General features: G+C 49.6%; 1 protein-coding gene across 1 annotated transcript in view; it reads right to left on the reverse strand.

Moving 5' to 3' along the window:
• The window catches only part of QRICH2 (glutamine rich 2), a 52129-nt gene that overhangs the window by 24831 nt on the left and 13990 nt on the right, over positions 1 to 13308 (reverse strand). The window contains exons 9-13 of the mRNA XM_077834017.1: positions 9971 to 10249; positions 5287 to 5381; positions 3930 to 4030; positions 2099 to 2213; positions 911 to 1162 (exon numbers count right to left, since the gene is read on the reverse strand). Of these exons, the coding sequence (XP_077690143.1) occupies positions 911 to 1162; positions 2099 to 2213; positions 3930 to 4030; positions 5287 to 5381; positions 9971 to 10249 (842 nt within the window). The remainder of the gene's footprint in view (positions 1 to 910; positions 1163 to 2098; positions 2214 to 3929; positions 4031 to 5286; positions 5382 to 9970; positions 10250 to 13308) is intronic.

The raw sequence follows: 13308 nt of genomic DNA on the forward strand, positions 1-13308 counted from the left end.
CAACATCCCTGTTCAAATCCCCACCTCCTTTTCTTCTTCACCATTTTGGTGAAGCTGAGTGCGACTGGAAGAGAGCGACTGCACTGCCCTCAGCCTGGCACAGGACAGCAGGTAATGAGCAAGCTGCATCACACTCAGACCTCTGCTGATCATAACCTGCAGCACGCTCTGCTAATCCAGCCTTAGAATCCCCCACACAGCTCTACCAAGGCACCTCAGCCCCAAAATGCAGCATCCCCTGCTATGTCAGCCCGAGAGCACACCGTTCACACAGCTCTGCCGATGCACCCAAGCCCTGACCTGCACCCCCATCTACTGCAGTCTTGGGACTTCACACAGCTCTGCCGATGTGCCTCGGTCCTGGCCTCCACCACCCCTGCTATTCCAGTTTGCAGCTTCTCTGGGGCAGAAACCACAAGCCATGCTGACCACTGGGATGACTTTGTAGGGCTAGGCATGAGCCCACTAGGCAGTGGGAAGACACACAAAACTCACTCTGACATGTGACCCCTAAAATCACGATTTGAGACCAGGCCTCGAGATGAGGGGTCAAGGCATCCACCCACCAGGCCAGACAGCAGGTGTAAACCAAGGCTAAACGAGGAGCCAGAACAACGAGGGGCTTCCCAGGGAGCCGGCAGTGATCTGCTCCCGCGTGGTGTGCAGTGTTGAGGGGCGGAATTGGTCACAGTCACACGACTCCCATGTGCAGCTCTTCCCGCCTGCTGCTCCAATTCACTGCTGCACTGGGCTGTGGACCCAGATCCCAAAGGATCCAGTCTGAACCATCCCCTCACAGAACCACTGAAATCCTCCATCCTCCGTTCCCCCCAGGTACTGCATTACGTTCACAGCTTTAGCCTGGAAGCCTGGGTAATAAAGCAGGGTGTTTCCCTTTGGCTGGCCTTACCTGGCTCCTCAGCTGTGGCCTCTTTGCTGGCTTGCTTTCCGCATGCCTCCTCATGAAGCTGCTAATTAAATCCTGCAGCTGTTCGTAGCGTTTGAACAGCTGGCTAACCTGCTCGCTGACGTCTAGGCTGCAGGCTGGGCATGTGCCATCCGGCGCTGCCTCCCCAGGCTCCGGGCTAGTGGGCATACTCATGGATAGCAAGGCAGAGGAGGAGGCCATCATGTTCTCTATGATAGATCTAAGCTTGTCTAACTGTAGGCAGGGGAGAGAAGGAGTCAGGTTTGAAACAGGCACCTCCCAGCAGAATTTCTCTGCATGCAAGGCACCAAGGCGAGGGGTGCTGAGCTCTATCAGAGAGGTGTCTCCAGCACCCCATTGCTGCTGGCCAGCAGGGATATTGGCAATGCTCGAGGCAATACATTCTGGCCAAGACTCCAAGGATTTGCCCATGGATGGATGGGTCCTAGGCGATCTTCTCCAGTTAGCAGCAGCTGAAGCAGTGCTCCCCCTCGAGGCCAGACCTAACTGCCTTGGAGTCTGTCATTAAGGTCCTTATCTTGGGCCAGTCAGTGTGGAGTGGAGCTCTAGAAGTATTGCAGAAGATGTACTGACTGGTACCTGAGCAAAGCATCTTATTGCTGCCAGACCAAGGAGTCGGTCTGGCTCGACTGCACAAGGCGGCCCACTGAACTGCCACCAGGACAAGTTAAGAAACGGTTGGGTCTCTACCCTGCTTCCCCTCATAGCAGAGCAAAGCTTTAGCCTACTGCGAGCTTTTACAAACCCTGCTGCATTCCGGGACGCAATGGCCTGTGGATAAGCGCCTCCTTGGGGCGCTACCCAGAGTTGTCATCTCCTACACCAATGAAAAACACTTCCCTGGCTCTGAAGGAAGCGTCCTGCTGGGCTCAAATGCCCCTTCCTTCCCCTGCAGGATCCAGGGAGGGAGGCAGCAGTTAGTGAGGCCCCTTTGGAGCCCAGCTAACTGCTTTGACCCGCTCCACAAGGCTAGCGCACTGGCTCCAAGAGGAGGAAATCTGGGGACCTTTGTGCTGAGCAACTGTCCGACACCACAGGGGAACTAGGCAAGCAGAGATACCCAGAGTAACCACTGCGCCAACCCCAAAAGGGCAGCTGTTTCGCAGCAAGCCAGCGAGCAGCCCGACCTCTCGCCTCAAACCACCTGACCTGTTCCTGCAGGTAGAGGGCTGTGTCAGTCACCGACTGCTCCAGCTTGGCCTTGCCATGATCCTGCTGCTCCCTCAGCTCCTGCAGCTCTTTCTCTATGTCATGCACTGTCGATCTGGACCACAGAGCCAACAACAGAAAGGGTCATTTGCTGAGCAGAGGTGCTGCCATGGGCCTTGGAGCATGGAGACAGGGACCAGCACCCTCCGCTGTGCCAAACGCAGCTCCCCTGAAGTCAGCCTGTTTACCCCAGGGCTGAATTTGGCCCCTGCCATGGTTGCTGGGTGGTAACTCTGTGGTTTAGATGCCATCAAACCACATAGCAACACAAAGTCCATACAAGGAATGCAGCCGTTCTTACGGGCTCTGTCCAGCTTCTTTGATGTGGGTGAGGTGGGAATGTAAAGCCAGCCTGAGGCACATGTGAAGACCAGCTCCACGGGTCCCTCTGCTTTGAGGAGAGGCGAGGAGGAGAGAGGTCTTGCACTGTTAGACTCTCTTCCCCCCTTCCCAGCGTTCTCCTAGGAACCCCTCCCCTCCAGCATAATGTCCCAGTGTTTCCCTCACTCCTTCTTGAAAGATGAACTGGTGAACAACAATCCACTCCTCAAACCAGCTGGATCTTGACATTCCCTCCCACTCAGTAATGGCAAACCCCTTTCCTCTAGGCTGACCAGACAGCAAATGTGAAAAATCAGGACAGGAGGGGTGGGGTGGGTGGGGGGAGTAACAGGAGCCTTTATAAGAAAAAGAGCCAAAAATCCGGACTGTCCCTATAAAATTGGGACATCTGGTCACCCTACTTCCCCCGCAACTCCTCTGCCCTGGGTGCCAAAACCCTCTCACAGCCACTTAGCAATGTACCTCCCTGCCCTGCCCAATGCCCCACCCATAGGTGTGCTATTCAGGTTATAGATATTGGCCTGGCACAGCAAAACCTAGAATCAGGGCCTGGAGCCCTTCAGTTACTACTTCTACGACAGCCCTGCCTTAAAGCAAGCCCAGTGGCGTATACGCAGATTTAACACAGTCCAAGTCTCTGATTGGTCCAGGAGGGATACATGGCTGCTCCCTGCAGTATATTAACCAAGTGGAACCATGGCTGCCCTGCAGGTAGTTCTGTTCTACGAACCATGGCAAATGGGGCACCTGTTACAAAACACTTCTACATGCACCAAACCCTTTGGGAGGCTGGGAATGAGCCTAGCTCATTTTTAAGCCAGCCCTAGAGGGATGCGGGCTAGTTAGCATGGATGAGCCCTATAGGTTATGCAGTTCAGTTCTGTATAAGTCCTCCAGAACGTGGGCCAGATGTTACAGTTCAGCCCCATCCCAGGGAATGGAATACGGATGGCAGTCTTGGTCGTGATGAACTACTTGGGATCGTGAGTAGTTAACTGTAGTTCAGTTCTGCATCAACTCGGGTCTGAACCGGGTGAGACAGAACTAGTTATCACGGCTCAGGTCTACATGAGGGATTCAGATCAGAAACCATAGATTGTATGAAAGTATAACAAACGAGGCACTGGAATTCAGCTCTATAGCCTAGGTACGAATCCAATGGAGTCTGGACCAGTATTAGAGTCCAGGTTTATTATAGAATCATAGAATATTAGGATGGAAGAGACTTCAGGAGGTCATCTAGTCCAACCCCCTGCTCAAAGCAGGACCAACACCAACTAAATAATGTAACCTGTCTGATAACAGGCCCCTCTTTTGTCAGAGGCCAGATCTATAGCTCGGGTGAATCCTGTGGGACTGAGGCTTGTTGTTGGAGCTTGTTGCATTAGCAGCAGAGATGCACACATCCACAGCTCTCTTCTCTTTTTACCTGAGGTAACCTAACTGCAGGTTAATCTGACTGGATCCCTCCACTTTCTGATCTGCTTCTGTTGCCACCTCTGCTTCAAGGACATTCTGCAGCTTCCTTACCTAGAACCATGACAACCATGAAGAGTGAGGACCTCAGGCATACATCTGCCTGCAAGGACTTCCCTCAAACTGGCTGAATAACTCCCCACCCCTCGGCCCCAGTGCCTGTGCTGGGTTCAAATACAGCTAAATGCAGCCCTGATGTAAACAGATGACCCATTATTTCAAAGGATTTGTATTCACTGAATTTAGCTCAGTGCATTAAGCACAAAAATTTGTTACACCCACACCCCCACACACTCTTTTTGGAGTGAATCTCAATTAGAGGGGATCTTGGACTAACCTATTCAGTAGCTAGGAATCTGCACACTGTCCCACTCACCCAGCTGTCCTCCCCATTCAAAACTGCCCTGAGCACAGAAAGCAACAGGGTGATCTAGTGTACATTGTGATGGAAAATAATCCTTGGCAAGACGTAGAGTAGAGGTGGGTTTGGGCAGGATTGCTGAAGAATCTGCGGCTCTCTTTGGAAGGGGGCTAGATGAGGAGGAAGCCTGGTGCAACCTGTTCTGAGGGATACAAGGGCCAATCTCCCACCCCCTTTCCTTTCCCAGCGGTTCTCCCTCACCTCACACTGATCTTATTATTGTTCTTAATATTCTGAGCATGCCGAGAAGCCAATGAGTTCAGGGAACCGTTGTGTTAGGCACTTTACTAAGACACCGTAAGAGAGTCTCTGCCCTTAAGAACTCACAGTCTAGACAGACAAGCCAGACAAAGGTGGGGGAATGAATTAACCATTGTACACGGATAATTCGGGGAACAGTTTAAGGGCTGGGTTCTCCAGATTAAGCAGCCCCTAATTAATTCTCCCTCTGTAGGGGGACTCTCTACCAGTGTAAAACTCCTGCACTGGCATCCCCCTTCTAACGCCTGGGAAGGGAGCAGGTGTGTTAGGGCTGGCAAGGGGTCATAGTAGATCCAGGCTCAACTCCACCTGATTTTTCACTGGTGTAATGTCCTTGAGGGAATCAAACCCTAAGTGACTTGCTTAAGGTCCTAAGTCTGTGGCAGAGTATGAAACTGAACCCAGGTCTCCAAAGTCTCCGTTCAGAGCCTTCACCACAATACCAAAGAGCAGGGACGTTCACCACTAATGCTGATACCACAACTCCACAGCCTACAGCACATGTTCGGACCCTGGATGATACAGTATCAAAGTCCCTGTCTTGCACGCCATCCCAGCCAACCACAGTGGCCTTGTTACCATCGCTGATTCCATGGTTAGGTTACAAGATGGCACACCAGCTGCTCACCTTGGCCTTTACATCTTTCATGTCTTCTGCCGTGGCCTTCAGGGAAGACAGCTGGTCCATGAGGTCAGCAGGCATGCTGGAGAGGTTCTTAGGGACTAGACACCACCATGGAAATACAAAGGAAGCACTCAATTGATTGTGTACATAAGGACAGCCATACTGGGTCAGACCAATGGTCCATCTAGCCCAGTATCCTGTCTTCCGACAGTGGCCAGTGCCACTGCCAGATGCTTCAGAGGGAATGAACAGAACAGGGCAATTATCAAGTGAGCCCTGTTGTCCAGTCCCAGCTTCTGGCTGTCAGAGATTTAGTGACACTTGGAACATGGGGTTGCATCCTGACCACCTTGGCTAATAGCCATTGATAGAGCTGCCCTCCATGAACTTACCTAACCCTTTTTTGAACCCAGTTATACTTGTGACCTTCACAACATTCTCTGTCAACGAGTTCCACAGGTTGACTGTGTGTTGTGTGAAGAAGTACTTCCTTTTGTTTATTTTAAACCTGCTGCTTATTAATTTCATTGGGTGGGAAGGGGTAAATAACACTTCCTCCATTCACTTTCTCCACACTATTTGTCACTTTATAGACCTCTATCATATCGTCTCTTTTCTAAGATGACCAGTCCCAGATTTTTTCTCTCTCCTTGTACCAAAGTTGTTCCATACCCCAGTAATATTTGTTGCCCTACTCTGTACCTTTTCCAATTCTAATACATATTTTTGAGATGGGGCAACCAGAACTGCATGCAGTATTCAACGTGTGTGCATGCCATGGATTTATATAGTGGCATTATTATATTTTTTGTCTTATTATCTATCCCTTTCTTAATCGTTCATAACATCCTGTTAGTTTTTTTGACTGCTAGTGCACATTCAGCAGATATGTTCAGAAAACTATCCACAATGACTCCAAGATCTCTTTCTTGAGTGGTAACAGCTCATTTAGACCCTGTCAGGGTTCCCTCCCCACTCTGAACTCTAGGGCACAGATGTGGGGACCCGCATGAAAGACCCCCTAAGCTTATTTCTACTAGCTTAGGTTAAAAACTTCCCCAAGGCACAAATTCCTTTTGTTCTCGGACGGTGTGCTGCCACCACCAAGTGATTTAAACAAACATTCAGGAAGGGCCACTTGGAGCCTTATCTCCCCCAAAATATCCTCCCTAGCCCTTATACCCCCTTCCCTGGGGAGGCTTGAGAATAATATCCTAACCAATTGGTTACAAAGTGAGCACAGACCCAACTCCTTGGGTCTACAGGACACTGAAAAATCAATCTGGTTCTTAAAAGAAGAATTTTATTTAAAGAAAAGGTGAAAGAATCACCTCTGCAAAATCAGGATGGAAGATAACTTTACAGGGTAACAAAAGATTCACAAACACAGAGGAGCTCCCTCTAGGCTTAGTTTCAAAATTACAAAAAACAGGAATAAACCTCCTTCTAGCAAAGGGAAAATTCACAAGCTAAAAACAAAAGATAATCTAACATGCCTTGCCTTATTTACTTACTCTTTTTACAATACTGAGGCTCATTTTAGGATGATTTTAGGGGGAATTTTCTGATCTGATGCTTCTCTGCTTCCCCAGAGAACACACAAACAAAGAGCACAAACAAAGCCCCCCAATTTGAAAGTATCTTTTTTCCCCATTGGTCCTTTTGGTCAGGTGCCAACCCAGGTTATTTGAGCTTCTAAATCCCTTACAGGTAAGGAGGTATTCTAGGCTACCCTTAGCTGTATGGTTATGACAGACCCCATCATTTTGTATGCTTAGTTGGGATTACTTCTTCCAAAGTGCACTACCTTGTATTTAGCAACACTGAATTTCATCTGCCATTTTGTTGCCCAGTCACCCAGTTTTGTGAGATCCCTTTGTAACTCTTCACAGTCGGCTTTGGACTTAACTATCTTGAGTAATTTTATATCATCTACAAATTTTGCCACCTCCCTGTTTACCCCCTTTTCCTGATCATTTACGAATATGTTAAACAATACTGATCCCAGTAGAGAACCATGGGGGGGGCGGGGATGGACAACACTGTTATTTACCATTCTCCGCTGTGAAAACTGACCATTTATTCCTACCCTTTGTTTCCTATCTTTTAACCAGTTACTGATCCAGAAGAGGACCTTCCCTCTTATCCCAAGACTGATTACTTTGTTTGACAGCCTTGGGTGAGGGACTTTGTCAAAGGCTTTCTGAACGTGCAAGTACACTATATCCACTAGATCACCCCTGTCATGCTTATTGACTCCCTCAAACAATTCTGATAGATTGGGGAGGCATGATTTCCCTTTACAAAAGCCACTTTGACTATTCCCCAACATATCGTGTTCATTTCTGTGTCTGGTAATTCTGTGCTTTACAATAGTTTCAGCCAGTTTGCCCGGTACTGAAGTTAGGCTTACCAGCCTATAATTGCCAGGATCATCTCTGGAACCTCTTTTAAAAATCAGTGTCACATTAGCTATCCTCCAGTCTCTGGTACAGAGATTTAAGCGACAGGTTACACATCACAGTTAGTAGTTCTGCAATATCAGATCTGAGTTCCTTCAGAACTCCTGGGTGAATTCCATCAGGTCCTGGTGACTTCTTATTGTTTAATTTATCAATTTGTTCCAAAACCTCCTTATTGTCACCTAAGTCTGGGACAGTTCCTCAGATCTATCATCTTAAAGAGAATGGTTCAGGTACGAGAATCTCCCTCACACTCTCTGTAGCAAAGAACTAATTTAGCTTCTCTGCCACAGCCTTGTCTTCCCTGAGTGCTCCTTTAGCACCTCAATCATCTAGTGGCAACACTGATTGTTTGGCAAGCTTCCTGCTTCTGATGTACTTAAAAATTTGCTGCTAGTTTGTGTGTCCTTTGCTAGTTGCTCTTCAAATTCTTTTTCGGCGTGCCTAATTATGCTTTTACACTTGCTGGACTTGCCAGAGTTTTTGCTCCCTTCTATTTTCCTCACTATGATTTGACTTCCAATTTTTAGAGGATGTCTTTTTGCCTCGACTGCCTCTTTTACTCACTCTGTTGAGTGGCATTTTTGCCATGGTGGCAATTTTTTTTTGTCCTCGTACTGTTTTTTTTTTTTAATTTGGGGTATATACATTTAATTGGAGCCTTTATGGTGTTTTTAAAGCGTTTCCATGCGGCTTGCAGGCATTTCACTCTTGTGGCTGTTCCTTTTAATTTAATTTCCATTTAACTAGTTTCCTTATTTTTGTGTAGTTCCCCTTTTTGAAGCTAAATGCTACTGTGGTGGGTTTCTTTGGTATTTCCCCCCTATAGGAATATTAAATTTAATCACATTATGGCATTACTAAGTAGTTCAATCATACGCACATCTTGTACCAGATCCTGCTTTCCATTTAGGATTAAATCAGGAACTGCCTCTCCCTTTGTGGGTTCCAGGACTAGCTGCGCCAAGAAGCACTTATTAATGGTGTCTAGTAATTTTATCTCTACATCCCATCCTTAGGTGACATGTTCCCTGTAAATATGGGGGACATCCCCATTATTACTGGCTGTTCTGTTTTTGTAGTATTTCACAATCACCATCACCATCCTGGTCAGGTGGTTGGTAGTATATTCCTATGGCTATACTCTTACTATTCAAGCATGGAATTTTTAATCCACAGAGAGTCTATGGTACAGTTTGAGCACTTAAAATTTTAGTATATTTGACTCTGCTTTCTTTCACATATAATGTCACTCCCTCACCAGCATGACTTACTCTGTCTTTCCTATGTATTTTGTACACTAGTACTACTGTGTCCCATTGATTATCATCTTTTCACCAAATTTCTGTGATGCCTGTCATGGCAATATCCTCATTTAATACCACGCACTCAAGTTCACCAACCTCAGTATTTAGACTTCTAGCGTTTGTGTCTGTATTCAGCTGTCTGCCTTTGTGTGATGTAATTGAATTGGATTATTTTGTTTGATTGTTTCTCTTCAGTTCCTACCTGCACTTTATCAGCTTCTATCCCTCTCCTCTTTACCAGGATACAGAAGGCCCCCTTTAATAAATCTATGGCTTAGCTCAGAGGCAGACCCTGAAAGCAGATTACCAGCTATAGCCTCCAAACCAACACAAGCAGAGATATGAAGCTCCCCTAAGAATGGAATTGCACTCCCTGCACCCCCATTTACCCCAACGGCCCTCATCAGTGCCCCGCACTGGGATATTTTGTATTGTTTCAGGATGGGGGATGGAGATGCAACAAGATACTTTGAAATGAACCATAAAATGATCCAAATGCGATAAAAGGCCCCTTTTCAAAATGGTACCTTGGGAGTGAACCCTAGACCCCTGTCAAAGTCAGGGCAAGAGTCCCAAGGTGGAATATTTATGACCGTTAAGTGTACCACTCTGGATATTTATGCCCTTAAATGACAGCCCAGTCAAAATAAGCTGCTCCCATTCCACCAAGCGCGTCTCACTGGGGAGTCAGCCCAAAGGTATGAGCAGTGTGCCAGTCACTGAGGAACCAGGAGAAGGGATCCAGGCCCCAGCCAAGAGCCCCACTGCTCACCCAGACACCCCTGAGGATCCAGCATAAGGCTACAGTCAGCATCACTCTGGGAAGCCATACCTGAGGAGCCATACCCAGGAAGCTGCCTGCATTGCCCCCTCCCAAAAGGATGTGATGAAGACACTGGCTGATGGGTAAGTCCCTACCTGCATCCGAGAGGAATTGTCGCAGCTTGTTGAGGTCGGCGTGGTTACACTTGAATTGCTCCAGGTAGTTTATCTGCTCCTTCAAGGTGGTGTAGAGGTCAGTCAGCTGCCCGATCTGGCGCAGCGCTTCTACGGTATCTGAGTAGCGGCTGGAGGCACTGCTGGACCCGGAGGACTCTCGCGGGGTGGATGAGGTTAGGCGTTTGTCCTTCTCTTGTAAAGGTGATGCCGGGGATGTAACGGCAGAGTAAGGTCCAGGTGGAATTGCAAGCTGGGCTGCTAGAGCTGAGGGACCTGCTGTAGGTGATGTGGGCTGCAATGCTGAAGCACCTGCTGGGGTCCCAAGGTAGCCTGCCTGGGTCCCTGGAGCTCCAGGAGGCCCCACTTGGGTCCCTGGGGAACTGGGCCAGGTGCCAGGGAAGCTTGGCTGGATTCCTGGAGCACCTGCCTTGGCCCCAGGGAAGCCTGCCTGGGCCCTGGGCTGGGCCCCGGGGGAACCTGGCTGGGCCCCGGGCTGGGCCCAGGGGGAACCTGGCTGGGCCCCTGGCGAGCCTGGCTGGGCCCCTGGCTGGGCCCTGGGGAAGCCTGGCTGGGCCCCTGGCTGGGCCCCGGGGAAGCCTGGCTGGGCCCCAGGGAAGCCTGGCTGCGCCCCTGGCTGGGCCCCGGGGAAGCCTGGCTGGGCCCCAGGGAAGCCTGGCTGCGCCCCTGGCTGGGCCCCGGGGAAGCCTGGCTGGGCCCCTGGCTGTGTCCTGGGGGAGACTGCCTGGGTCCCTGGCTGAGCCCCGGGGGAGACTGCCTGGGTCCCTGGCTGAGCCCCGGGGGAGACTGCCTGGGTCCCTGGCTGAGCCCCGGGGGAGACTGCCTGGGTCCCTGGCTGAGCCCCGGGGGAGACTGCCTGGGTCCCTGGCTGAGCCCCGGGGGAGACTGCCTGGGCCCCAGGTGACCCTGGCTGAGCCCCAGGGATGCCTGCCTGGGCCCCTGGCTGGGTCCTGGGGGAGCCTGCCTGGGTCCTGGGGGAGCCTGCCTGGGCTGCTGGAGTGATTGCTTGGGCTTCTGGTGTGCCTGCCCGGGCTGCTGGCTGGACCACTGGCATGCCTGCCCTGGTCCCTGCCTGCATCCCTGGAGTACCAGGTCTGCTGCTGGGAGAGCCAGGCTGGCTCCCTGGAGCCCCTGCCCAGGTTACAGAGGGTTTTCTGGCTTGGGTGTCCATAACTGAAGCTGGTTGCTCGGCTGGAGAGGGCTGGCCTAGGCTGGGATCCCCAGACTGGGCTTCCTGGAAACCAATGGAATGGGAGCAATTTACTGATGGGCACTAGTTCAAAGTAAATTGGGGGGGGGACCTGGGATATTCAAAACTACCCTCTTCTATTTCTGCACTTCAACTGGAAGTAACACTACCATCAAATCAGACAGGCCTATTTGGACAGAATGGGCAATGGGACAGGACGTGCCCCCAACCGGCCTTTATACTGAAAGGAAGCAGCAATCACAAAACGCCCTCTGAAGACCTTGTTGGTTGCTGAATCAATTCCACTAGTGGCCAAGTATTTCCTAGGAGCCTGCTTTCTAGAGGAGTCTCTGGGATGGGATTCCTAGCAGATATCTGCCTCTCCCTCTCAATTGTGTACGCTTGCCCCTGCCAGTCACACCAGCTACTTTCCACCAGGTATTACAGTTACTCTGTCTGCCAAAACGCCCTCCATAGGAACAACAAGCATTGTGTATGCATGAAAATCACATGAGCCAGAACTGAAACCCTGGACTGAAGCACACTTGAGCTAAAATGTGTGAGGCTGAGGTGGGGGGAGTAGTTGGTATCAGGATCCTAAGCATAATTCTGTAGGGGGGTCCCCAGGCCAAACCAGAACCTAGGTCCACTCTCAGGAGCTGGAAATCCTCATCCAACTCTAGATCTGGTGGCTCAGGCCTATCCCATTCTGAGAAGGTCTGATCACCTTCTTCACCCCCTAATAGCACCAATACATTCCAGGGACTGTCTTTGGAATGACTAATTCTGGGAATTAGCAGTCACATAAATATGAAATGTCATTCCATGGTAAGGAAATAAATGATTTCTTTTGGAAACTATGCCACCTGCATGCATCCGTATGGGTAACTTTATAGAGTTGCTGACACAGAACAAGAATAGCACGTGTTAGGAATATCATGTTGCAATATAGTTGCTTACTACAGAGATTAGCACTGGAACAGAAGTTCCCAATTGATCAATTAACTTGTTGAATTCCCATGGGTTTATTTGCCCTATAGGACATCACCTCCTGTGCCCTGTGAGTGTCTCTATTTTTCTATCTACTCCATACCCACAGGGGGATCTCAGTAGCTAATCTATGACTCCCACAGAATGGTACAGTCATGAAGTTGCCACCTTCTATGATGCTATCTGAAGTTAATTGTTTGACAGGCATGCTATGAGCCAAATGCTGCCCCGACCTTCCCTCACAGCCTGTTCATGGAGGTAGGGGTGTATTACAGATGTGTTCAATCAGGCACATTCCTTCATTAGCTTGGATTTAAGGTTGCTGAAGTACAAACCCCACCAAGGTGATCACTACAAGTTGAAGACCCCAGTTAAACCAATCTTCACCCACAAGCCTTCCTGTGCAAACACGCTCACAGGCCCTCACCTCCACTACAAGCTCCCTTGCACCTCCAATGAGTACCAATCACAATACACACATGCAGCTACTCTAACCCACTCCCAAGCGTATAACTGTAACTCTGACCGCAGCTAAACCGATATATCCTCCACAGATGCAAGTGCGCTGGTAAAGTGTACAAGTGCTATTTGGACATGATGAAGGAGGAGGTCAAAGCGAAGGGGAGGGTGTTTGCCTGTGAATTAGAGTAACGGAATGTATGCATTCTGGGAGAGAAATGGGGCTTAAGCCGGAGGGGGAGAAGTGGAGATCTGCTCTGATGAACCTCTTGGAAAAGAGCAGGGTTTAGTCCCACTTGTGTAAAGTACTCAGTCCTGCTAGCACAATGGCTAGAGCTACGTATGGTACACGGAAACACTGTGTAAGTTCCTCTGCACCTTCCAATTCTCTGCCAAATGCATCTCCATCCTGACCCACAACACCTCGCCTTACTCCACTCTAGCATTCCTCCGGCTTGACCATAAGCTACCAGTTATGTCACACTGTGCGGCTATTTTCTGAGGCTGGCAGCCATCCCCTGGCAACTGCCACCAAATTCATCTTCTCTCAGGACTAGCTTTCCAATCAACCCCTATAAGACATGGTGACATCACTGCTATCGAATCATGAAGATTCAGCCAGTGACTTCCCTAGACAGTTAAATGCAACAGGAAGCTACCC

The sequence above is a fragment of the Eretmochelys imbricata genome, chromosome 14 (assembly GCF_965152235.1).
Source record: "Eretmochelys imbricata isolate rEreImb1 chromosome 14, rEreImb1.hap1, whole genome shotgun sequence".
In the NCBI taxonomy this organism is placed as follows: domain Eukaryota; kingdom Metazoa; phylum Chordata; order Testudines; family Cheloniidae; genus Eretmochelys; species Eretmochelys imbricata.